General features: G+C 47.0%; 1 protein-coding gene across 3 annotated transcripts; it reads left to right on the top strand.

Moving 5' to 3' along the window:
* The first annotated feature begins 6,439 nt into the window (after positions 1 to 6,439).
* On the top strand, positions 6,440 to 25,819 carry LOC309525127 (neural proliferation differentiation and control protein 1-like). 3 transcript variants are annotated; one of them, XM_082210541.1, is made up of 9 exons: positions 6,443 to 6,700; positions 7,841 to 7,993; positions 8,450 to 8,563; positions 11,059 to 11,274; positions 12,724 to 12,790; positions 15,457 to 15,541; positions 16,350 to 16,432; positions 18,202 to 18,292; positions 21,730 to 25,819. In XM_082210541.1, exons 1-9 carry the CDS (start codon positions 6,628 to 6,630, stop codon positions 21,793 to 21,795), a joined length of 948 nt encoding a protein of 315 aa, XP_082066667.1. In that variant the 5' UTR covers positions 6,443 to 6,627; the 3' UTR covers positions 21,796 to 25,819. The 3 variants fall into 3 exon arrangements, with proteins under 3 accessions (XP_082066668.1, XP_082066667.1, XP_082066666.1); XM_082210540.1 differs by having other exon boundaries at positions 6,445 to 6,700; positions 18,199 to 18,292; XM_082210542.1 differs by lacking the exon at positions 18,202 to 18,292 and having other exon boundaries at positions 6,440 to 6,700.
* The last annotated feature ends 1,041 nt before the right edge of the window (positions 25,820 to 26,860 follow it).

The raw sequence follows: 26,860 nt of genomic DNA, 5'->3' as shown, positions 1-26,860 counted from the left end.
CATCTGAGTTTAAGGATTTTATTTTCAAGCAAATGATGTCTAAGAGGCATTGGAAAAATGCATTTTTAATTTATTTGCATTCGCATATTGCTAGGAAGGTCTCTCTGCGCCACTCTGTGGGCTAGTGGGCTTTTGATGTGCTGGATTTTAATTCTCTTCTTTAAACAACACAGCCAAACTAGACATGGTGGCCTGAGACCCAGCTGGGATAATTCAAAGGGGAAGTGCAGCTTGTGTTGTAACTGTGACAATAGAAAGGAGGGAGTCAACCCTTTCCATGTCCTAATTTTCTAGACTGGATTCTAGCGCTGTCACTCCCCACAGAGCTATTTGCCCTGTGGGTTAAGACCAAAAGGTGCTGTTCTATGGGGCAAACAGGTCCAAAGGAACAGTTTTCAGGCTGGGGGTAAAGATCAGCTGTAATAATAATAATAATAATAATAATAATAATAATAATAATAATAATAATAATAATAATTTATTTATACCCCACCCATCTGGCTTGGTTTCCCCAGCAGCTTCCAACAAAACACTAAAATACAGTAACCTATTAAACATAAAAAGCTTCCCTAAACAGGGCTGCCTTCAGATGTCTCCTAAAAGTTTGGTAGTTATTTTTCTCTTTGACATCTGGTGGGAGGGTGTTCCACAGGGCGGGTGCCGCCGAGAAGGCCCTCTGCCTGGTTCCCTGTAACTTGGCTTCTCATAGCGAGGGAACCACCAGAAGGCTCTCAGCACTGGACCTCAGTGTCTGGGTAGAACGATGGAGGTGGAGACGCTCATTCAGGTATACTGGACTGAGGCCGGTTAGCAGAAAGACTCAAACCTCACAACCCAAATTCAAATACAGCCCCACTCAGTTGCTTTCCTCCTTAAAGTTAAAGGTAAATTCAAAATGCTGCTAGGTTGGCAGGAGCTGGGACCAAGGAACGGGAGCTCGCCCTGTCACGGGGATTCGAACCGCCGACCTTCTGATAGGCAAGTCCTAGGCTCTGTGGTTTAACCCACAGCGCCACATGCGTCCCTCTGCTTTCCTCCTTGAGGACAGAGAAAAGGAACTTCAGTCACAGATCTCCTTCTAGGACAAAGTACATGTGACTCACTGTGTGCATTGCAGAACTTAATGGAGTATATAGGTCTGGGATATATTAGGGCAACCTCCTGTAGCAATTCACAAAACATCAACAGGGTTAGATTATCTTTTATTCAGAAGAACAGCTTTATTCATTTATGCCATTAAAATCTTGTCCCAGTCGGAAGACCTTCACTCATATAGCTCTACGTGAAAGGCTTTGTAAAGAATTTTTCCCAGGCCACGTGTAAAGGAATTCTTTCAAAGCCATAACAGCTATTGTAGTTCAAAAATATATCTGTACACAGAGGTTGGAACTGATTGGTGTTTTTTTTTATTTTGAAGCCAAACTGTTGTGCATCTAGCTTAAAGAGTTCTATTCAGAATCCCAGCATTTACATTTACTTAAATGTAAAGTGAGGAGGAATTAAAGAACGTTTTAATGAGGGTGAAAGAGGAGAGCGCAAAATATGGTTTGAAGCTCAACATCAAAAAAACGAAGGTCATGGCCACTGGGCCCATCACCTCCTGGCAAATAGAAGGGGAAGAAATGGAGGCAGTGAGAGATTTTACTTTCTTGGGCTCCATGATCAATGCAGATGGTGACAGCAGCCACGGAATTAAAAGACGCTTGCTTCTTGGGAGAAAAGCAATGACAAACCTAGACAGCATCTTAAAAAGCAGAGACATCACCTTGCCAACAAAGGCCCATATAGTTAAAGCTATGGTTTTCCCAGTAGTGATGTATGGAAGTGAGAGCTGGACCATAAAGAAGGCTGATCGCCGAAGAATTGATGCTTTTGAATTATGGTGCTGGAGAGTCCCATGGACTGCAAGAAGATCAAACCTATGCATTCTTAAGGAAATCAGCCCTGAGTGCTCACTGGAAGAATGGAGGGCACAAGGAGAAGGGGACGACAGAGGATGAGATGGTTGGACAGTGTTCTCGAACCTACCAGCATGACTTTGACCAAACTGCGGGAGGCAGTGGAAGACAGGAGTGCCTGGCGTGCTCTGGTCCATGGGGTCACGAAGAGTCGGACACGACTAAACGACTAAACAACAACAAATAATAGAAGAGATTTCAGCAGCTTAGTATGAGTGTGAGTGTGTATGTGTGTATTATTCAGGTTCAATATTTTGCATGATTACACTCGAAAATGCCAGGAAAATTGCACTGCTAAATCCCCACCATTTTCCAGGTTAACAGGATTGCAAATTGATTTTATTCTGGAAACAATGAGCAGGGCACTAAACTTCCACTAGATTCTCTGAAGTGGCTTTTATGTTGTGTGAAATAAAGCTTGAACATGAATAGGTAAGGAAGGAATCATTGGGGAGATGGAATAAAGTGTGGGAACTGCCTGCACAAGTCTAAATACAGCGTTGGGTACTGGTTTACAAAGTCCTATACAGTTTGGAGCCAGGATACCTGTAAGATTGTCTCATCCTTTATGCACCCAAACAATCACTGCGCTCAGGCAGTCCGTTCAATCAAGCCTTTAAGTGAAGCAGCATCTATGAACATCCCTTCCAGTTAGATATCTGGCAAGTACTGTACTGTTTTGACTGGTGTGGTGTGTGTTTTTTTTTAGTTTCAACAGATATTCCTTTTCCAACAAGCCTGATAAGTGGCAATTTTTATTCCGGTCTGTATCTGTATCAGATTTGAAAATGTTTTCATTGTATGCTTTTTTTTTAGTTTTCATTTATTTATTGTTAAATTGCTTTGGAACGTTTCCCGGGAAGAGATTAATAAATGAAACAAACAAACGAGCAAAAAAAATATCCCGCAATTTGCATTTGCTCTCCTCCCGTTCCTGCTAATATTCCCTACTGGAACTTTTGTTATTCGTGTTTTTTCATCCCCATTAATCCATCAATAGGTTGCATCATCCTTTTAGGAGGAAGCCCTGTTCCTCTCCCTCCCCCCACCTTGCCATCCCATTGCCATGACAACCGCAAGAGTCCAAGCTGGAGGAATTTACAGTATGGCAACCAGGAGAGGCGGTTACTATGGCAACCACTGGCGTGGAAAGTAGAGAGGAGATGGCTGCGCTAGGCCTCACTAACCAAGGAAAGGGCTTGGGGAGTTGCTAGCTGTTTCCCCTCCTCCTTCCTGCAGGGACCTGTGCCAGAAGATTTGCATTACAATTCAGAAATTCAACAGGTGAAGCTTTCCTTCCATTGGCACAACTCTGTGCTGGGATAAGATGCACCTGTTTGATTTCTACCTGTCACACATAGGCAACTTGCTGGAAAAGAGGTGGCCAGACTAACTGGGGACTCTTGAGTTCTTCCATAGGCGTTTTCTATATTCCAAAAAAGAGAGCCAGGATTCCTGGGTACTTTGTGGAAAACGAGGTGATCTCTAGAAAATGTATTTACCTGCATCTGCTCGCTGTGGATAGATGTGTCTCCATGGAGACTCCAAGTATCCTGTTGACCTGGCTTGGGTTTTACCCTTGAGCGGACAGTGAAACAGCAAATGCTCTTAAATCATAGGCGCCATAACCTTTTTACTCCCCACAGTTGATTTTTTAATTATTATTTGTATCCCAGCTTTCAGAATACAAATGTTTCTAAGTGACTTACATAAAAAAAAATTAAGCCATAATAAACAACATCAACATATTAAAATGTTGATAGGTGGGAAGTGGTTAGCTCACTTGAGGCAATGTGGTGTAGTGGTTAGGGCAGGAGCAAGCAAACTTTTTCAGCAGGGGGCCAGTCCACTGTCCCTCAGACCTTGTGGGGGGCTGGACTATATTTTGAAGGGGGGGGAATGAACCAATTCCTATGCCCCACAAATAACCCAGAGATGCATTTTAAATAAAAGCACACATTCTACTCATGTGAAAACACGCTGCTTCCCGGACCGTCCGTGGGCCAGATTTAGAAAGCAATTGGGCCGGATCTGGCCCCCGGGCCTTAGTTTGCCTACCCATGGTTTAGGGTGTCAAGACTACCCATGGTTTAGGGTGTCAATGGGTGTCAATGTGTCTATCTCTGCCTCTCAGCCTGACCTGCCTCATAGATTTCCCTGGGCATTGGGGGGGGGGGTTCGAAAAGGTCTTGCCTTCTTGTGGTGGTGGGGTGTGTGTGTGTGTGTGTGTTGAAAATAAAAAGCTCAACAATTTTGGGGTCTTCCTTAGGAAAGCTCAACAACTTTCGTTTTCCAGGTGTCCTGGAGTGTTCGCTCCATGTTCTGCCTCCTTATACCTTATAAATAACTTTGTGTATGTAAAGTGTTTTTGTTTCTTTTTAGAGACTTGCTGATAATGAAGAGATGGAGGGTGGTCTTGGAAATCTGAACGCCAGGAAATTACTCCTTCATAAATCTGGGATTCTTGCTGCAGGCATGAATGGATGTTGTGTGATTCATCGCAGAATCAGAAGCAATAATGTCAACGCATGCTGCTATGCTTTAGCTACAGTCCTAGACAAACATCTACCTGGAAGTAAATCCTGGATAGCTCAGTTGGTGGAACATGAGACTCTTAATCTCAGGGTACTGGGTTCAAGCCCCATGTTGGGCAAAAGATTCTTGTGTTTCAGGGGGTTGGATAGATGACCAGTGCAGTCCTTTCCAACTCTACATGCAATTCAGTGGGGCTTACTTCTGAATAGGCATGTATAAAATTTCACCACCAAGCTGGAACCATATACAATAGACACTTTTCTTGGGAGGAGCAACCTCGTGGAACATAAACACGTCGTTGTTTGAGCATTTAGTTCCAGAAATGCAAATACGTTTTGTATCAAACTGCATTAAGAAATCACTAGATGAATCACACAGGGATGCCTGCCTGTGTGTGCATCTGCCGTCACTTTTAAGTTCATGTTTTGTTGTTTAAAGCAATATGCAAAGGCCTTGCAAATATTATCTTAAGCTTTTAGGGTGGGGAAAGGAATTAGAATCATAGAATCATAGAGTTGGAAGAGACCACAAGGGCCATCGAGTCCAACCCCCTGCCAAACAGGAAACACCATCAGAGCACTCCTGACATATGGTTGTCAAGCCTCTGCTTAAAGACCTCCAAGGGAGAAGACTCCACCACATTCCTTGGCAGCAAATTCCACTGTCGAACAGCTCTTACTGTCAGGAAGTTCTTCCTAATGTTTAGGTGGAATCTTCTTTCTTGTAGTTTGGTTCCATTGCTCCGTGTCCGCTTCTCTGGAGCAGCAGAAAACAACCTTTCTCCCTCCTCTATGTGACATCCTTTTATATATTTGAACATGGCTATCATATCACCCCTTAACCTCCTCTTCTCCAGGCTAAACATGCCCAGCTCCCTTAGCCGTTCCTCATAAGGCATCGTTTCCAGGCCTTTGACCATTTTGGTTGCCCTCCTCTGGACACGTTCCAGTTTGTCAGTGTCCTTCTTGAATTGTGGTGCCCAGAACTGGACACAGTACTCCAGGTGAGGTCTGACCAGAGCAGAATACAGTGGCACTATTACTTCCCTTGATCTAGATGCTGTACTCCTATTGATGCAGCCCAGAATGGCATTGGCTTTTTTAGCTGCCGCGTCACACTGTTGGCTCATGTCAAGTTTGTGGTCAACCAAGACTCCTAGATCCTTTTCACATGTACTGCTCTCAAGCCAGGTGTCACCCATCTTGTATTTGTGCCTCTCATTTTTTTAATTAATTAATCTTTATGTTTCTTAAAGAACAAACACCAAAAAAAGTGTACAGTCCTATCCCTAAAATTTTAGATTAAGAAATCCCTTATGTTAGACCCAGTGTGGCGTAGTGATTAGGACCTGGGAGACTTGGGTTCAAATGCCTGCTCAGCCATGAGGCTCAATGGGTGATCTTGCGTCAGCCACAGCCTCTCAGCCTAACTTACCTCACAGGGCTGTTGTGGGGGTTAAATGAGGAGGGGGAAAAGCCATGTATCCCACCTTGAGCTCCCTGGACAAAAGGTGGGATGTAATTGCAAGAAATTAAACAAGTAAACATTACCACTCTTCCAAAATATTAGACTAAAAAGCTGGGAGAGCCGCCTCGGGATTCTTGAAAGCGATTATACATATATTTTTTTCACGGTATGTGTGCCAAAATGTACAAGGGGAGCAAAACACCACCTCTGTCTCCCAGCTGTGGGCTTGTGATTTACCCAATCTCTAAATCCCCATCTGTACTTTCATTGACTCCTATCCATTATATCTGCTATGCAAGGCTCCATCTCTGTCTCCAATCAACCTGTCAATCCATCCAGCTATTCCTCAATAAGTCTGTCCCCCATTCCTCCCCCACCTTGACAAGCCCTCAGCATTTTCCTTCCACCTATCTAATTCTCCATTCCTGCCTTTCTCTCTCTTCCGACCCCCCCGCCCCCCGCCCCCCGCCCCCCACTCCTTACACCCTCCCATCCTTAGTTCATTCATAAAGATCCGCAGTCCCTCTCCCGGCCAGCGCCAGGTCTTCTCACGGATCCGACTTTATGCCAGCAGCTGCAAAGGGGGGACAGCCCCCTGCGATAACTGGTTTGGGGGTGGGGGGAAGGCTTAGCTCACCCCACCCACCCTGATTCATCTTGAAAGGAGATGCAGGGCAAAGCGATACGATGGCTGGGGTTCTTCGCCGCCCTGATAGCTACGGGGGCCAACTGGGAAGCAGGTGAGGGGGGGCACCTGGCTGGGGTGGGGGGTGGGGGGGAAGGATGCAGAATCGGGGGGGTAGTGGGGGGCGGGGGGAATGGGATCAGAAATGGATGTGAGTGACAGGTGAAAACAGGAGAAGAAAGGGGCAGATGTGGGAAAGGAGGAGGGGAACAAAAAAAAGGGGGATAAATATCCAGCCCATTAGAGCGGAGGAAAAAATGGGGGCGGGGGGGGGCAGGAGAACAATAAAGGAGATAAAAGGGGGCCGGAGGTTGAATGGGGAAAGCATAATACGCGAGGTCCCCTAGAGCGCAGACCCGGCTCTGGTGCTAGGGAACCCGGGAGTCTCGGCACCAGCCTTTTCTGGACCCTTTGCTCTACGAACTTATTGGTGCTGCCTGTTTATCATCCATCCCATTGGACCTGAAGCCCCTTTCAGCTAAATGCCAAACTGGTCCGGGGCTAGGTGAGATGAGCGCAGCAGCACTCTGTACATGCTCTTGCCCTGATTGTTACACACGCCCGTTCCAAAAACAAATCCTGGCATCAAAGCCCAGGCTCAGATTAATTCCTGACTACTTTTCACCCAGAATTCTGTTCTCTTGTCTAAAGCACTAGAGCCGTTCGCCCTTTTTGGATAACTTTGGACATCTTGCTTTTCACCTTTATTGGCACGACCCTGGAGACTGAAATGTTGTTAAAGGACAAAGACGTCCTGGTTGCCAGCTGTTTACAATTTCCCCAAACTGCTAGCCATCCCAGCTTCGTATACCCACCCCTTTGGAGGAAAAAAAAAAGTTGACTCTTTCCTTGCTTTGTTTCCTTCAGAGATTAACAGCTCTGTGATAGGCAACTGTTCAACAGGTGCAGTTCCTCCCCCATATAGAGATACTGAGATGGTAAATGCTCTCTACCTGTTTGATCCCTGCTTTTGTGAAGCCCGTAGGAGCCCTGGGTGAGGAAAAAGAAGGTGGCAGTCCTGTTTTCTGACTACGCTTACACTTTTGCACATTGAAATGAAAAAATACCAAGAGAGGATCTTTGTCCACAGGGATGTGATAAAACTTCTACGCATGAACAATGCTGGTTGCGGCATCTGGGCGCCCCTGTTGCAACTTTTTTTTTCAGAAAGCCATAACATTGATTTATTTTTCAGACCCCCTCTGCCCTGCCAAGTACAAAGTCAACTGTCTGCTCCGTCAACGTCTGGGCTGTGGGCCAGAAGGAGCGCCTACCTGCGGCCCTTGCTTCCCCAACTATGAGGAGGACTCTAGTGGAAACTGCGTGCAGAAGAAGGCTCCTAAGCAGGGTGAGGTCTGTGGGGAGGGGGGAGGGACCTGGGGAAGAGTCCAAGGGCTTTAGAGGGACAGCTGAATGGCTGAGAAGACTGGGAGCAGAGAGGTGATCTGTAAAAAAGGGAAAGGACCCCTGGACGGTTAAGTCCAATCAAAGGTGACTATGGGGTGCGGCGCTCATCTTGCTTTCAGGCTGAGGGAGCTGGCGTTTGTCCGCAGACAGCTTTCCGGGTTATGTGGCCACCATTAAACCACTTCTGGTGCAATGGAACACCGTGACGGAAACCAGAGCGCACGGAAACGCCGTTTACCTTCCCGCCGGAGCGGTACCTATTTATCTACTTGCACCTGTGTGCTTTTGAACTGCTAGGTTGGCAGGAGCTGGGACGGAGCAACGGGAGCTCACCCCATCATGCAGACTGTGACTAAAGGCCTGATTTTCTCTCTCAACACCTTCTCTCTTTTTTCAGAAAGCAAAACAAAAGGCCAGAAGAAGCCCAAAGACCTGCTCGCTCTCATCCTTTCCCTCCTGGCCAAGCACGAGAAAGGGCTGAAGCCATCAGACATGGAGACTACTTGGCCTGGTAGGCAAAGCCAACAAACGCACCTCTTTTCCCAGCATACATAGGGAGCTGCCTTATACCAAGTGAGATGATTGGTCCATCAAGCTCACTCCCAGCATTCCAGACCCATTGGCTGTGCTGATGGAAGCTGGAGTCCATGGACATCTGGGAAGGTCACTGTTTAGCTTACTGCTAGTGTTGTCCTGAGGGCTAGAAACTATGACTATCATATTTATTTAAACTTAAGGGGCTGAGAATACAACACAAAAACAGCCCAGGTGGTCATTCCACTGTTAGGTTATCCCATCAGTCCCTTTTTGATAGCTCCCTGGACCACATATCCTTGCCTTTGATGATGGGTTTCTCCTGGAGATTCAGACTGGTTGTTCTGAAGGGTTTCCCTGAAGAACAGCCTCATTTGAAACACATTGGGCCTAGTAACTGGTTTCTTGCTGATTTATTTATCTTGTTGACCATGCTCTTCAGCAGAAGTGTCTCAGGGAGCCTTTTCAGCTGTTCCACTAGGGGGTGATATAATGCAAGGGTTTTCCAACTAATTTAATGTGCCTCCAGACTGTCACTACAGTGGTGCCCCTCAAGACGAATGCCTTGCAAGACGGAAGACTCGCTAGACGAAAGAGTTTTCCGTTTTGGAGGTGCTTCGCAAAACGAATTTCCTATGGGCTTGCTTCGCAAGATGAAAATGTCTTGCGAGTTCCTGCGGGTTTTTCCCCTCCCCCCCTTTTTCTAAGGCGCTAACGCGCTTATCAGCTGATCCGATAAGCCGCTAAAAGCCGCTAAAAGATGCTAAAAGCCGCTAATAGCGCTAATCTGCTAATCCGTCAATGGGCTTGCTTTGCAAGACGAAAAAACTGCTAGACGAAGAGAATCACAGAACGGATTCTTTTCGTCTTGCGAGGCACCACTGTATTTGCCGGGTGCAAATACGTAGTAGAAGTCTATGTTTATGCAGCTGAAGAGCTTCTGTTGTCCTACTGTAACCTATCCACATAATAATAATAATAATAATAATAATAATAATAATAATAATAATAATTTATTTATACCCCACCCATCTGGCTGAGTTTCCCCAGCCACTCTGGGCGGCTCCCAATCAAGTGTTAAAAACAATACAGTATTAAATATTAAAACAATACAGCATTAAATATTAAAAACTTCCCTGAACAGGGCTGCCTTCAGATGTCTTTTGAAGATAGGATAGCTGCTTATTTCCTTCACATCTGATGGGAGGGCGTTCCACAGGGCAGGCGCCACTACCGAGAAGGCCCTGTGTCTGGTTCCCTGTAACCTCACTTCTCGCAATGAGGGAACCACCAGAAGGCCCTTGGAGCTGGATCTCAGTGTCCGGGCTGAACGATGGGGGTGGAGACGCTCCTTCAGGTATACTGGGCTGAGGCCGTTTAGGGATTTAAAGGTCAGCACCAGCACTTTGAATTGTGCTCGGAAACGTACTGGGAGCCAATGCAGATCTCTCAGGACCGGTATTATGTGGTCTCAGCAGCCGCTCCCTGTCACCAGTCTAGCTGCCGCATTCTGGATTAATTGCAGTTTCCGGGTCACCTTCAAAGGTAGCCCCTTAAAACAGCAACATCAGACTTTGAGTGGTTTGGAAAGGGACGGCGCACTGAAAAATCTGGGATGAGCAAATACCGTATTTTTTGCTCTATAAGACTCACTTTTTCCCTCCTAAAAAAGTAAGGGGAAATGTGTGTGCGCCTTATGGAGCGAATGCAGGCTGTGCAGCTATCACAGAAGCCAGAACAGCAAGAGGGATTGCTGCTTCCGCTGCACAGCGATCCCTCTTGCTGTTCTGGCTTCTGAGATTCAGAATATTTTTTTTTCTTGTTTTCCTCCTCCAAAAACTAGGTGTGTCTTGTGGTCTGGTGCATCTTATAGAGTGAAAAACACGGTAATTAACGGGAAGGTGCAGGTAAATAAACAGGAGTTCTGGATGACTGCTCACAATATTGTATAACCTCTCTTGCAAACTAATCAGAATGAATATTTGATAAAGACCAGACTTAGTGCACAGGAACTTCCTGCTCTCCTCATCTGTGCATCACCACACCCTCCTCAAATCTGCTCCTGGAGGAGAGGTCAGGAGAACCCCAGAACAGAATATGGGTGGAGGAGAGGAGAGATTTTTCTGCTGATGAGCAGAAATGCTTGGCACAATCTAATGAGCACCAGGTTGAATGCAACCCATCGGCTCAACTCCCCTGTTAGGTCCAATCTGATGCAAACAAACTCTCCTAGCTCAGTCGGTAGAGCATGAGACTCTTAATCTCAAGGCTGTGGGTTCGAGTCCCGCATTGGGCAAAAGATTCCTGCATTGCAGGGGGGTGGACTAGAACAAACCTTGTGGTCTCTTCCAGGTTTATGATTCTATAAATGCAACTCATTGTCTAACCTCCACATAAGCTTTGTGCAAGCAAACCAGGATGAGAGCTCCGTAGATAAGAAGACTTTATTTATATTGACACCTTGCTTTTCAGGCAGCATGGAGGGGTTTGAGCCACCCAGCTCCCCCACTTCCTTCCCCACCTCTTTCCTCCCAAATGCCTCCTACTCCGTGAGCGGCAGCCCAGCTTCTTCCGAGTCATATGAAGACACTCCAGTCTCAGCCACCACGCCCCCCACAAGAGTGAAAGTGGATTTCAAGCAAAGGTCCCGACCTCCGGCTACAAGTCTGAACAAAGCGGTGTCGCTTAGTGAGTAGGAGCTATTCTGCCAAGATGGGGGGGGGCAAGGGAGACAGAGGGACCGGGCTGCTTGAAGAGGGGAATGTGGGGTGTGGCGAATGGATGGCTTTAATAGAGGGTTAGACAATATCATTGGGGTGCATGGGGTGTTAGAGGTGGGGTTGAACCTCTGTTGGGGGGGTACATCATGCTTCTTCTAGGATGGTTTGTCACCTTGCACTCAGCTCTCACCTGCAGCTCCTAGAAGCTGCCAGCATGCAACAGCAGCCACATCTGGGAACAGCTTTGAATGGCTGGCTAAACCAGTTTCTGAAGAAGTGTGCATGCACACAAAAGCGTATACCCAGAACATGCTTAGTTGGTCTCTAAGGTGCTACTGGACAATTTTTAAAATTTATTTCAACTGCATCAAACCAACATGGCTACCTACCTGAATCTGGCTAAACCAGGTGAGGGGAGCCGACGGGTCTCAAAGCCTTGGTGAGTTAGGGTCCTCCCCTGCATGCAAAGACAGGCTTCGGTGGACTGAGTGGATGAGACCAATTGTGGGTCAACCAGTCAAGAAGGCAGTTTCTGCACATGCTGTAGAGAAGAAGAAGAAGAAGAGGAGTTTGGATTTGATATCCCGCTTTATCACTACCCGAAGGAGTCTCAAAGCGGCTCACATTCTCTTTTCCCTTCCTCCCCCACAACAAACACTCTGTGAGGTGAGTGGGGCTGAGAGACTTCAGAGAAGTGTGACTGGCCCAAGGTCACCCAGCAGCTGCATGTGGAGGAGCGGGGAAGTGAACCTGGTTCACCAGATTACCAGTCCACCGCTCTTAACCACTACACCACACTAGAGGGGGCAGAGGGGGCTCGTCCACCTGGGAAAAGAGCATGGGCATAGCAACTGCCCCCCCTAGATAAAGCAAAGCAATAAAAATACTTAACTAACTTACCAATCATGCCAGTTCTGCCCCCCCCAACAAAAATCCTGGCTACGTCCATTATAGTCCACTGTTGGGAGGTTGGATGCTTCTGAATACCAGTACAGTGGTCCCTTGGTTCTCAAACCTAATCCATTTGACTCCTGAAACCGTTCGAAAACCAAGGCGCGGCTTCCGATTGGCTGCAAGAGCTTGCTGCACTCAAGCAGACGCTGCGTCAGACGTTCGGCTTCCGAAAAACGTTCGCAAACCTGAACACTTACTGCTGGGGATTTGGCTTTTGGGAGCCAATTTGCTCGACAACTAAGCCGTTTGAGAACCAAGGTATTGATGTAGCTGGAAATCGCGGGAAGGGAGAGTTCTGCTGTGCTTAGGTCTCCTGTTTGCAGCTGGCCACTGTGAGAACAGGACTCTGGATCAGATGGGCCACTGGTCTGATCCTGCAAGCTCCTCTTCAGTCCTTATGTGTTTGTTTCTAGAGGTGTTCCTTTATATCTGACACTCAGAGGGTTAACTGTGGTCCTTACAGCTCTCGTGGTGATGTGCACAGTGACAGGGGTTTCCGGACTGGTAGTTGCTGCTATGTGCTGGTACAGGTAGGAAATGTCCTTCCCCCATATTTGCTATGATGATGATGATGATGATGATGATGTTAGCACAACGATGTCATTGGTACTTTACGAAGTTCAGCAAGCCAAAAACCAGGTGTTGCCCCTGATGAGATTAAAATCTGAATTCATTCAGGGACAAAGTCAACATGCAATAGAGAGAAGCAAAAACAAGAGAAAGGAGTGAGGCCTGCAACAAAATGTTGCAGCACAGAGAGCCTTTTGTTCAGGATTCCAGCTGCTCCCTCGCCCCTGGTTCACATTCTTTTTCCCAGCAGCCAGCCTGGCTTGCACAATGGGACGTTCCCTCCTCTCTCTCCCCCCCCCATCCCGGACCTCCTAAACCTGTTCTGGAATCTCCCCCAACCCTCCAGAGCGCAACTGGGGGGTGCGGTAGGTGGGGGGGTCCTGTTACACAAGCCAAACTAGTTCCATGCACACAGCAACTTACTCGAATCCTGCCCCACACATTTGAAGCACATGATTCCCCCCCCAAAGAATTTTGGGAACCACAGTTTTTCAATGGTGCGGGGAATTTTTAGCCCTGCCAGGGGTGAACTGAAATTCCCAGGATTCTCTCTGGGGAGAAGCAATGAACTTTAAATTTATGGTTTGTATGCAACCCAGCATCCAGTATTCTGTGAATACGAAGCATGTGTTGTATACATTAGAGTTGTCAGGTTCCCATCATCACAATTACATTCCCCCCTCCCTTCAAACGTACTTTGAACTCTTGGAACTCTTGGACTCCCCAACTCTGCTGATACATTGCTATTGTGCATGAGTGATGCAATTTTTTGCTGGGACATAATGCAAGTCCTTGATTTCTTATCACGTATCAACAATGGCCAAGTATGATTCTGTAGAAAATCTATAATTTGTTGCCTTCAGACCATAATTTCATTTGCCTATTAATGTGAATGGGAGATAATGTCTAACTGAGATCTCTGCAGGCTGTGTGTGTTTTTTTCAATTAGAGTTAGTATACACAAGTTTATATAATAATAATAATTTATTATTTATACCCCGCCCATCTGGCTGGGCCTCCCCAGCCACTCTGGGCGGCTTCCATAGAAACCAAAAATACAGTAAAATATCACACGTTAAAAACTTCCCTGAACAGGGCTGCCTTAAGATGTCTTCTGAATGTCAGGTAGTTATTTATCGCTTTGACATCTGCTGGAAGGGTGTTCCACAGGGCGGGCGCCACTACCGAGAAGGCCCTCTGCCTGGTTCCCTGTAGCTTTGCTTCTCGAGTTTGCAGTTTGTACGTAATTAATTGCATTAGCTTTTAAATGTTGAGCATTCATGTGAGGAATTGCCTTTGTTTTTTATATCTCCTTTGAATAATAATTGACCCAAACAAGCTAGACTGTTTTGAAAACCAAATTCTCCAGTGTTTTTTTGCAGCACCTTGAGATACAGCTGCTTTGGGGGTGTTTTTTTGCTAGATAGCCATCGGCACTCACAACACTGAGCGTTTGAAATAAAGGGAATGAGATTAGATAGGTGAAAACACAGTTACGTAGGGTTGGCTTCCATAGGGGATGATGAAACAGTTCTGAGACAAAAGGTTTTGTGAAAGAGATGAAGCAACAGAGAAAATGCGTACAGCAACAGAAGGCCAGAAGAGAGAGGAAGGAAGGTAGCCTTATCAGAGCTTGCTTCTTCAAATGTTTTTAATTATTATGTTTTTAACTGCCCTACCTATCAGGGTTGCATACATTGCCTCCCCCACCCTACCCCAGATTATCCTAGTAGGACCCTTTGAGGTAGATTATAGCCTTCATGTGGTTGGCCAATTTTAGGGGGTTCGGCTAGAGGATCTCTGGGGTCCCTTCCAACTCTACAATTCTATGATTCTACGACTGAGTGGGGATTTGAATTTACGTCTTTCTAGCCAAAGAATGAGGGACATGGCCGGCACTGTGGGTTAAACCACAGAGCCTAGGACTTGTTGATCAGAAGGTTGGCGGTTCGAATCCCCGCGACAGGGTGAGCTCCTGTTGCTCGGTCCCTGCTCCTGCCAACCTAGCAGTTCAAAAGCATGTCAAAGTGCAAGTTGAGAAATAGGTACCGCTCTGGTGGGAAGGTAAAGGGCGTTTCTGTGTGCTGCTCTGGTTCGCCAGAAGCGGCTTAGTCATGCTGGCCACATGACCTGGAAGCTGTACGCCGGCTCCCTCGGCCAGTAAAGTGAGATGAGCGCCGCAACCCCACAACTGGACCTAATGGTCAGGGGTCCCTTTACCTTTACCTATCCAAAGAGCAGTGATTTAGCCATCACTCCACCTTGGGGCAGGGGGGTCACACACAATATCTGGAAGTCTTTTTTCTTTTTGCAAAAGATATCGGCCATTTCTTTCACTCTGTACATGCCCCAGTGCACTCTTTTTCAAAAAATTGTACTCTTGCCAATCTGATCTCAAAAGGCCCGTATGCTGAAAGCAAAATGTCTCCCTACCACCCCATTCCACACAGAAGGAAATGTGGCCTGCCCGGGTTTAAAAAGCAGGAATATGAAAACAACGCAGGGAGGTTGTTCTCACGAGAGCTTTTGTGGTGATGCTGTAAACATGTGCCAAATCTCAAATTGCGGACTGTGGGGTTGTTTGCTTGCCATGCTTAAAATAAATCATCATATGATTCATTTCCAGGCTACAGAAGGAAGTACACTTGACTCAGAAGATGGCATATGCAGGCAGCCGGGGAAACCAATACCGATATCATCAGCCCAGCGCAGTATGTGACTTTGCCATTGGTTGAATGCTCACTTGGGGTGGGAGTTGCTGGACCCCCCTGCCAGCCCTCAGATCATCACTTTAGAACCCAAGGGGGACATCCAGAAAACCTGAACAGGGGGAGGTGATTCAGGGGCAAGCGAAAGCCTGCAATTCTTTAAACCCAGTTAAACTTTGGAACTCACTGCCACAAGATGCAGCGGCCACCAACTAACTCACCACCCTGAGAGCTATATAATACCCCTCGTATTGGAAGCAGTATATGCCAGTGAGCTTCCCAGCATCAGTTCAGCTACCGTGGGAAATAATAATAATAATAATAATAATAATAATAATAATAATAATAATAATTTATTTATACCCCGCCCATCTGGCTGGGTTTCCCCAGCCACTCTGGGCGGCTTCCAACTGAATATTAAAAACAGCATCAGACATTAAAAACTCCCCTAAACAGGGCCACCTTCAGTTGTCTTTTAAAAGTAAAATAGTTGTTTATTGCCTTGACATCTGGTGGGAGGGCGTTCCACAGGGCAGGCGCCACTACCAAGAAGGCCCTCTGCCTGGTTCCCTGTAACTTGGCTTCCCACAGTGAGGGAACCGCCAGAAGGCCCTCGGCGCTGGACCTCAGTGTCTGGGCTGAACGATGGGGGTGGAGACACTCCTTCAGGTATACTGGGCCGAGGCTGTTTAGGGCTTTAAACCTCAGCACCAACAGTTTGAATTGTGCTCAGAAATGGGAAGCTGTGCTAAATAAGCCTTTGTTTTGGTCCAGACTGGGCTATTCTTACATTCTTTCTACTCCCCTCTAGTACATGGACTCCCGACTAGCTCAGTCGTGCCAAGTTCACCACTATCAACATCAGAAGAAGCTTCTCACCACAACCAGTCAGGAGTAAGTGTGCTCTTTTCCACATCTCTCCATGGGAGTGGGAAGGTGGGGGCCAAGCAATCAGTAAGAGCAGAAAGGGGCTGCTTAAAGGCTCACTGGTGAAACTTTCAGTCCCTTGAAAGCAGCTGGAAGAGTCCCCCCCCAGCCTGGGGCCATTGCAGATGTTTTGCTGGGTGGGGCGGGTGAAAGTTGCCATTCAAAACTTCTGCCTGGATAAATTTCACACTGAATTTCTTTTCAGGCTCAAGGCATACTCCTGATTATTCTCCCCTGTCTTTTTAATCACTTTTTAAAAGTGAGTTAACTGTTTTAACTTTGTTGGGTTTCCCCCACTTTAATCTCTGTTTCCTTCGATTTGTTCCCAATCTTATTATTATTATTATTATTAAATGTATTCATTTGGTTATTCAAATTATAATTTTACAGAAATATACCAAACATAGATCATAAAAACAAGATTCTCCCATCCTCCCCTTTGTGGGTCCTGTTATTTATCATTTCCTTCTGCTTCTTTTATGGTAGTCCAAATCTTTTACTTCTCCATTGTATCCAGAATTCACCCTTAAACTACAAGTGATATTCCAACCCTGCTAACGATTTTAACTGTTTGCAATGGTCTTTAAAATAAGTTACAAATTTTCCCTAATTTGTTCCCAGGCTTAACTGATGTCATTTTTCCTTTTTATCACACTGGATATTGTATATTTTATGTTGTCAAGCTGCTCAGAGAACTTCTTTGTAGCCTGTGGGGTAGCTGAGTCGGTAGAGCTCAAGACTCTTAATCTCAAGGTTGTGGGTTTGAACCCCACGTTAGGCGAAATATTTCTGCATTTCAGGGGGTTGAACCAGTTCATTTTTGGGGTCCCTTCCAACTCTACCATTCTGTGATCTCATCAACACAAAGAAGTCTTTCTTTTTTCTGACCCTAATCCTACACTAGACTACGCTACGCTGAAATCTTTAAAAGTTTCTTTGATTGTCCTTGAAACTTCCCACCCCATCCTTTCCTGCCACACCACAAGAGTAAACCCAGGAGCCAGGGGGGTGGGGAGGATATATTTTTGGAAAGCGGCTGGAACCTCTAGCAGTGGTGTCCAAACTTTTTTCTTTCATTTATATATATATATATATTTGATAGATTTCTAATATATCATTTTCAACAGTCATTCAACATAGGTCACATCTTATACAATTTTTTGGACTTCAACCACATCTGAAAATTTTCCAGTTTTTTTTCACTTAATTTACATTTCTTAATTTCACTATTGCTTTTAATTATCTATTAATTCTCTCATCATAACCTTCCTTACAATATTTCATATATTCCTCCTTACAAAACTTCTTGCAGCCCTACAAGCGTAATCTGTTGATTACAGTTGCTTTTCAAACAGTTCGCATATTTATTCCAGTCTTCTGAGAATCTCTGGTCCCGCAGGTTTCGAATCCTTCCTGTCATCTTATCCAATTCTGCATAGTCGGTGTCCAAACTTTTTCCAAAGAGGGCCAGATTTGATGAAGTGAAGGGCCGTGTTCTTTTTTCAGGATTGACGTTGTGGAGCTTTTTTTAGGGTTGAAATTCTTGAGCTTCTTTTAGAATTGAGGTGTTGTTGTTTTTAGGATTTTAGCCCAAGAAATAAACAGCCACAGGGGCTGGATTAAACCTACCAGCAGGCTGGATTAGGCCCTTAAAATGGATTTTGGGACACACCTGCCTAGGGGTTTCCATCTCCTGCGGTCCCTCATCTCACACTGTTGCCTCCTTCCTTCAGCAGAGAAGCCCCCAAACCAGTAGAACAGCTCTCCACAGAGTCAGAGACTGAGAATGGAGATTACACCGTGTACGAGTGTCCGGGACTGGCGCCGGTATGTATGGCAAGGGCCCAGGTTCAGTTTCTTGGCAGATCCAGGTAAGGCCAGTGTTGGCATTCCTGGCCTAGACGACCCGACGATCTGCCTCCATATATGGCACCTTCCTGTGTGATTTGGAATGCTTCTATGTGTGGTGTGCGAAGAGCCAACCCAGGGAATTTTGCTGCCAGGGGCAGAAACCCTGACGCCACCCCTGCCTTCCTGCTCCTTGCTGCCACACGGCGCCTGACATTCACCTCTGCAGGGCACTCACCTCGGCCAGGTGCTTGCTGCTGCCTGCTCCTGGACCCTGGTGGCAGTGGGGCAGTCCTTTAAAAGGCAAAAAAAGTAAAGGTAAAGGACTCCTGGACAGTTAAGTCTAGTCAAAGGCAACTATGGGGTTGAGGGCGCTCATCTTGCTTTCAGGCCGAGGGAGCTGGCATTTGTCCACAGACAGCTTTCTGTGTCATGACTAAACCACTTCTGGTGCAACGTGACAGAAGCCAGAGCGCACGGAAACGCCGTTTACCTTCCCGCCGGAGTGGTACCTATTTATCTACTTGCACTGGCGTGCTTTTGAACTGCTAGGTTGGCAGGAGCTGGGACAGAGTGACAGGAGCTCACTCCGTCGCACAGATTCGAACCGCTGACCTTCTGATCAGCAAGCCCAAGAGGCTCAGTGGTTTAGACCACATCGCCAAACACGCTCACCCCCGAGATGCCCAGAAGAAGGCAAGCAGGAGGAAGATGGCCGCCATAGGGCAAGTAGAGGAGCAAGCTGTTGCAGCTGCTGGGGTTGAGGAGCAGGAGGCAGCAAGTACCTGGCAGAGGTGAACGCTGAGCTCTGGGCACCAGTCGTGCAACAGTGAGGAGAGGAAGTGGCAGTGGGGGTACCAGCTCTGCTTGAGGGGTACAGGGTGTGGTGTTGCTGCTGCCGGTGGCAAGGCAGGGTGAGGTGCAGTTCCTGCCCCCACCCAAACCAAGCTCTTCCACTTCTCTCCTCTTTGGGCAATGGCTTCCCCTCTTCCTCTCAGGGTGACAGCCTGAAGCAGCTGGCTTCAGGCTGCTTCACGGATGGGCTGGCCGTGGGTGGGTGTTTTGTATTGGTGCATGAACCTGTCCTCAGAATACCCTTATGCCTTTTCACCGAGAAAAAAGAGAAATAATCCAGCATAGAAGAGAAAGAAACGATCTAGTATAGTGTGGGTGTGAAGTGGTTTACCTTGGCTGCAGTGGTCAAAATTAAGGCAGTGGAGTTTTGCCCCAGCTGAAGCTTCCATGTCATCTCTGAGGGCAGCCCCATGTATAACGCATTACAGTAATCTAGCCCGGACGTTACCAGAGGCATGAATCACATCAACAAGGTGAGATTCATTTATTGAAGGTGGTGAAAGGCACTTCAGCAATGCTGGTTCAATACCTGCTCTTTCAGGGTGTGCATACTCTTACCTAAAGGTAAAGGGACCCCTGACCATTAGGTCCAGTCGTGACCGACTCTGGGGTTGCGGCGCTTTATTGGCCGAGGGAGCCAGCATACAGCTTCCGGGTCATGTGGCCAGCATGACTAAGCCGCTTCTGGCGAACCAGAGCAGCGCACGGAAACGCCGTTTACCTTCCGGCCGGAGTGGTACCTATTTCTCTACTTGCACTTTGATGTGCTTTTGAACTGCTAGGTTGGCTGGAGCAGGGACCGAGCAAAGGGAGTTCACCCGGTCGCAGGGATTCGAACCACCGACCTTCTGATCAGCAAGTCCTAGGCTCTGTGGTTTAACCCACAGCGCCATCCACGTCCCTCTTACCTACAACTAGTCAAATGTCAATTTCCCGGACAAGAGAACTACCTACTCCCAGTGCCTCCATTTTGTCAGAATTCAGTTTTGGTTGATTGGCCCTCACATTGCCGTGTCCAGCCTCAGGTGACAAAGAGAAACAGAACGGTGGCATATTGAGGGCACCCCACAACAGTGGGGAGACTGTGGCTCTCCAGATATCCTCATCCCTGAGAACTGGCTGTGGTAAGTGGGGCTGAGGGGGGCAGGAGTCGAAGAACATCTGCAGAGCCACAGGTTCCCCACCCAGTTAAAGAGTGTGAAGGGCAAGATGAAACTTTGCAGAGCTCTATAGCATAGGCTGGGATGCGGGTGGCGCTATGGGTTAAACCACAAAGCCTAGGGCTTGCTGATCAGAAGGTCAGTGGTTTGAATCCCCTCGATGGGGTGAGCTCCCATTGCTCGATCCCTGCTCCTGCCAACCTAGCAGTTCGAAAGCACGTCAAAGTGCAAGGAGATAAATAGGTACCACTCCGGCGGGAAGGTAAACGCCGTTTCCGTGTGCTGCTCTGGTTCGCCGGAAACAGCTTAGTCATGCTAGTCACATGACCCGGAAGCTGTATGCCGGCTCCCTTGGCCAGTAAAGTGAGATGAGCGCCACAGTCCCAGAGTCGTCCGTGACTGGACCTAACAGTCAGGGGTCCCTTTACCTATAGCATAGGTTAAATAAGGTTGAGCAGCAAACTCCCAATGTTACTTTCTGAAACCAATCCTGTACAGTGGCACCTTGGTTTAAGAACAGTCCGGTTTAAGAACGATTTGGTTTACAAACTCCGCAAAACCGGAAATAGTGTCTTGGTTTGAGAACTTGACCTTGGTCTATGAACAGAATCTGAATGGTGGAAGGGCACCGGCGGCGGGAGGCCTCATTAGGGAAAGTGTGCCTTGGTTTAAGAACGGTTTTGTTTTAAGAACGGACTTCCGGAACGGATTAAGTTCGTAAATCGGGGTACCACTGTAGATGGGAGTGGGACCACTGCGCCCCCTGCTCCAACCCACACAGCAGATCCAGTAGGAGATCAGAGAGGAGATCAAAGATAAAGCAATCATGCTTGCACTGCCTATCTCTCTAGTGCAAGAGGTCACGCACAGGGCAGTTCTGGTGCCACCCCTTGACCTGAACCTGAATTGAAATGTCTAGAGATAATCTATCTTCCAATTGTGCCTGGAGCCAGACGCCTGCAATCTTCTTGAACACCTCACCTGCAAAAAACAAAACAAAACAAAAATCTTCTGAATTCAGGGTGGGTTTCTTAAGAAGTGGCCACACAGCTGCCTCTTTCAAGTAGGCCAGAACCTCACCCTCTTGAGATGTGGCATTTATTATCTCCGGGAACTACTCAGCCCATCGCTTTTGGCTAGCTGCAATTAGCCAAGGTGGGCAAGGGTCAGGAAGGGTCAAGTTGCCAGCCAAACGCACCATGTCCGCACCGACTGAAACCGGTGCCGTAAACTCAGACTAGACTTCATATTACATACCTGCACAGGAATTATACCAGGACAGGCGCGGAGGTCAGTGGGGATATGATTCTGTTGCACATGTGGGTTGGCCGCTGGGAATTTGGTTCCTTTCCTTTTCCAAGAATGCTTTGATTAACAACAACTCCTCTTCTCTTTCTGCAGAGTGGAGAGATGGAGATCCACAACCCACTCTTTGATACCTCCACACTAAACCGATGCCCTCCCTAAGTACATATCCTCTCTCTCTCTCTCTCCTTTCTCTTCTCATCCACATCTCCAACTCCTGGATTAATAGAGGGATGATGCAGCTTCAGAGTCATAAAAAAACAAAAACAACCCACTCCCATTAGATTGTCCACCTTTCCTCTTTAAAGAAAGGCAGCTTTGGTATGACTCACCCATCACACACACACACACACACACACACACACACACACACACACACACACCCCACCTTCATCTTCTGGGAATGGTTCAAAAGGGGGGGAACTGGCGTTAGGATCTATATTTTTAGAAAATATAGATCATCTTCAAATCCACATCTAGAGTCTCTGGTATTTCTGTCTTTGCTAGAAAACCCTTTTTTCAAGCTCTCCTGATTCGATCTACCTGGAAGCATTTAGCCTACAAAGCTGTGCAAGCCAGGGGCGAAACGAGGCTTTATTTCACCCGGGTCAAAGAGCCAGTTTGGCACACCCACACATTTGCGCGCACACAGAGACTGAGAGCCTGAAAAGCTCCCCTCTGGAGGCTTCACCCTGGGCAAAAAAACCTGGCTAGCCCTCCTGTAGCTATGGCTGTGTAACACATACCCTCATTTGAGTAGAGGCCATGGACGTCACTTCATTTCTTTATAGAGCGTACCAATTGCTTTTTTCCCTTTACCCAACCCCAAGTGATGTACAGTGTTAACAGGTCGCACTCAGCGGAACCTGAAGCAACAGCATCGGAATCGTTATCGCTGCCCAACGTAACAGTGGCAAACATTACAGGAAAAGTAAGATGAAAGGTATACAGAGAAGACACCTGGTGGATCTTTGTGGAGAGACTGTTCCCTACTTACGGTGCCACTGCTGAAAAGGCCCTGCTCCATATCCTTAGATCTCATCTCTGCGTGGACTATAGAATCCTGGGCTCAAGCTCCTTTCCCCAGATGTGCATGCGTGTCACCATGTTGATATGACTACCTAATTCCGTGTCTCTCAACGATGTGGAATCTGCACATGTAAGAAGCTTGCATGACCTTCTCTACCCAACTAGGAATCGCCTCTTGCTAATTATGCCTTTCCCGCCTTCTGGTCTTGTGGCTGCCTATGCTCCAGAAGCCGAACATGGGTTGGGATCCGTGCACTGTATGTAATAGCGCTGTACCTGTGTCTCAGTCAAATGTGTTGTTCTATTTACTTCCTCCGCAGCAAGTGACCTGGCTCACTTGCTCGAGTCGCTTGTAGCCGCAACGGTGCTCGTTCGCAACTGCTCTCTGCTTGTGAGTTATGTGGGTTGGGGGAGAACGGACAGGCAGGGTATTGTGTTGACAAATAACCACAACACATAGCATCTTTGTACAGCGCTTTTCCCAGTGTGCTGAAAAGACTTCAGCTTTATGCACCCTGTTGGTAGCCTTAACTACAACCCTCCTGTGGAGTCCAGCGTTACTATCCTTACTTTACAGATCTGGGCTCTCAAAGGTAGAGAGAGAGGTGAGCTTGCCTGAGAACACTCATTGATTTCATGGCAGCACTGAGATCTGAGCAAAAGGCTTCCAGCTCACCTGTGCTCTATATGGTTGCCATACGTCCGGAATTGCATGGACCTATCCAGAAAACTGCAGTTAGCAGCAGCAGTGTCCAGGTGGAAATTGGCAAATGTCTGGGATAATCTGGACGTATGGCAACCCATGTCTGCAGTGTCGTTTTTGCCAATTTCCCATTAAAATAGCTCAAATATCCTCAACAACTTTGGCCAAAAAATGCTCAGCAACTTTTCTGTCTGGATTGAACCCTATCCTAGACCAGCCTACCTGGTGATTTCCAGCTGTTTTGGACTACAACTCCCATCTGTGCTGGCTGGGACTGATGGAAGTTGTAGCCCAAAACATCTAGAGGGCACCAGGTTGGAAAAGCCTAGTCTAGAGCCACGCAGGTATGTGGCTTTGCACAGTGGCTTCTAACCAGCTGGCAGCCACAGTACAAGCCCCCAGTGGATGAGGACCTCCTGGAATTCAACCAGCAAATTCAGTCTTACTGCATGACAATAATTGAGTCCTGCAAAATACAGTGGTACCTCTAGTTACGAACTTAATTCATTCCGGAGCTCCGTTCTCAACCTGAAACTGTTCTTAACCAGAGGCAGGCTTTCGCTAATGGGGCCTCTTGCTGCCGCTGCGCTGCTGGCACACGATTTCCGTTCTCATCCTGGGGCAAAGTTCTCAACTTGAGGTAACTCTTCCAGGTTAGCGGAGTTTGTAACCTGAAGCGTTTGTAACCTGAGGCGTTTGTAACTCAAGGTACCAATGTACAGTGGTACCTCAGGTTACATACACTTCAGGTTACATATGCTTCAGGTTACAGACTCCACTAACCCATAAATAGTGCTTCAGGTTAAGAACTTTGCTTCAGGATGAGAACAGAAACCGTGCTCCGTCGGCGCGGTGGTAGCGGGAGGCCCCATTTGCTAAAGTGGTGCTTCAGGTTAAGAACAGTTTCAGGTTAAGAACGGACCTCCGGAACGAATTAAGTACTTAACCTGAGGTACCACTGTACACCATACCGGTGGTTCTCAATCAGTCTCCAGGGGAATCGCAGCTTTGGAAACTAAACAGTAATGTCAGGCAAACTTCAACAGGGGATGGGTACATTTTAAACACATTGGCTGACTCATCTGTGAAGTCACATCACCTTTTTCTGACTTCCAAAGCATCCCTTCTCCTGATTTCTGCCTGGCAATAGCTAAGGATTACTAACAAACAGAATGGAAAGTGAGAGCTGAGCTAGGCCTTGGTTGAGCCCAAACTATGGCCTGCCATTCACGAGCAAGCGTGCTAGTGCACCGGGGGGGGGGGTGTCACAGCTGCTTTGCTCCTGCTGCTCCTGAGCTACCAGGAGATAAACGATGGTTTAGTGTTGCATTTGAATCCAGGTCCATGATCCAACCGTGTCCCTATTTTCCAGGGACAGTCCTGGGTTTACAGAAGCCGTCCTGGTTTCTGATTCGATCCTGGAATGCCCCGTTTTTCCTGAGGGTGTCCCTATTTTCACCGGAGAAATGTCGGAAGGTATGGAGTTGTGCGATCCAGGAGCCAAGGAGATAGAAATTTTTAAGTGCTTAATGTTTTATTATCATTTTTATATATGTTGGGAGCTGGCCTGAGTGGCTGGGGCAAACCAGTCAGGTGGGCGGAGTTTAAATAATAAAATTATTATTATTATGGAATGGGGTGTCCCTATTTTCATCAGAGAAATGTTGGGAGGGTATCCCTCTATCCCCCATGGTAGGTCAAAGAATAAACCTTGTTTATATCTTGTGGATCGTCTAGGGTGAGAAAACTGAAAAGCCTGGTACAGTGGAACCTTGGTTTTCAAACTTAATCCTTTCCGGAAGACTATTCAGCTTCCGAAAAGTTTGAAAACCGAGGATCAATGGGCTGGCTGCAAAGTCAATGGGGAAAAATGAAAAACGCGGCTCGGAAGTCGTTCGAAATTCATTCGAAAACTAAAGCAGTTAGTTCCAGGTTTTCAGCATTCGGGAGCCAAAACGTTCCAAAACGGAGGTGTTTGGGAACCGAGGTTTGACTGTAACACTAAGCCAAACTATGGTTAACTCTCGATAGTATGGCAGCAGCAGGGGTGGGGGAAGAACGAAGCAGTTATGGTCTTCGCCTCCTAGTTTACCAGCAAGTTTGCTCCTTCACAGTAAGCCATAATTTGGCTTCCCATGATCTGTCAATCAGGCCTTAAGCAACCCTAAGACACCACGTCGAAATGGCTAATCTGTAGTACAGAAACCTCTCCAAATTCTTGAACACCCACAGCATGTCTGTTTCTTTGGCTCTTCAGCCAAATAAAAAAGGTCCCAGAGGAGACCTTTATATGACTCACAATACAACAATACCCATCTCTATAAAGGAGAAAGCTCAGCCTCAGGGTACAAACTTCTCATATGCTCACCTGCTCTTATTTTCTGGTACCTCATGAAGTGGGCTCCCTGGTCCACAAAGGCTTTTACCGTAATAAATTTGTTAGTCTTCAGTGTGCCACAAGACTCTTTGTTATTTCTGGTACAAACGCAAGCTCTTCCCCGGTACCCCGGCTAGTAGGGGCTAAAATGTTGTTACGGTCAACATTGTACAGATTTGAGTTGTTCCGCCTCAGTAATATGAGGGTAAACATCTTGGCACTGTGCCATGAGCAGACTGCCATTGTGCGTACTGCATCTGCTGAAATAACAAATGATGATGATGATGATGATGATGGACTTGGTTTGCCCATAACGTTACACTAAAGCAAAGCTTAGCACAAACAGGCGGATTTCTAGAGCAGAGATAGGAGTGCAGTCGCCGCAACTGTCTCTCTGAGAATCTGCATGTTTGCTTGTTTGTGTGAAACCATGGTTTGGCTGGAAATGGGCAGAAACATTATCAATTGGAAGCATGTGGTTGCAAAATGAAGAATATAAGACTTCAGCAATATGCAATAGGTAACAGGCTTGGATAACAGCCCTTGAGATGGAGGTCTTGTATAAGCAGGTCTCTCTTTTCAGATGTGAAATGTTGATGGTATACTTTCTTCAGTAGGAACAATACACACACACACACACACACACACACACACACACACACTTCCCCCTACCTCTGAGCACACACCTGTGGTGTTTCCTGCATCTGAGATGCATCAGCCAGGTTTGGTGAATTTGAGTGTGCATCAAAACACTCTGTCTCTTCAAGGCAACGTTCCCAACTGCACCTGCCGGCAAATCAGATTGGGTAACCTTGGGTTTGCCCTTGACATTTCTCACATCCTCCTGTAGGGTGCAGAAGGGCAACAGGCAAAAACAGCAACAGGAAGAGCCTCCTTTTATGGGTCACCTGCCACAGTTCCTCCCGTCCACGGCCTTCCATGCATCCGGCAGATTTCTGATTGTTCCTGCAGCTAATAAAGCCTTGAAACAGTTGCCAGGGGGGGAAAGGGGGGGTTGTATCTGTAAGCCATCTTCCCACCATTGCTTCAGCCACTCCCTTCTCTTTCCATGGCTACTTCCCAGTCTGTTAGGTAAAGGTAAAGGGACCCCTGACCGC

The sequence above is a fragment of the Podarcis vaucheri genome, assembly GCF_965113315.1.
Source record: "Podarcis vaucheri genome assembly, chromosome: 2".
Classification (NCBI taxonomy): domain Eukaryota; kingdom Metazoa; phylum Chordata; class Lepidosauria; order Squamata; family Lacertidae; genus Podarcis; species Podarcis vaucheri.
This window is presented reverse-complemented; position numbering and strand designations above follow the sequence as displayed.

Excerpts from the sequence above, each read along its gene's own strand:
- LOC309525127 (XM_082210540.1), top strand. The coding sequence starts at position 6,628 with ATGCAGGGCAAAGCGATACGATGGCTGGGGTTCTTCGCCGCCCTGATA. Across the intron at positions 15,542-16,349 it reads GATATCATCAGCCCAGCGCA|TACATGGACTCCCGACTAGC; the intron begins GTATGTGACTTT and ends ACTCCCCTCTAG. Across the intron at positions 16,433-18,198 it reads CTCACCACAACCAGTCAGGA|CAGAGAAGCCCCCAAACCAG; the intron begins GTAAGTGTGCTC and ends TCCTTCCTTCAG.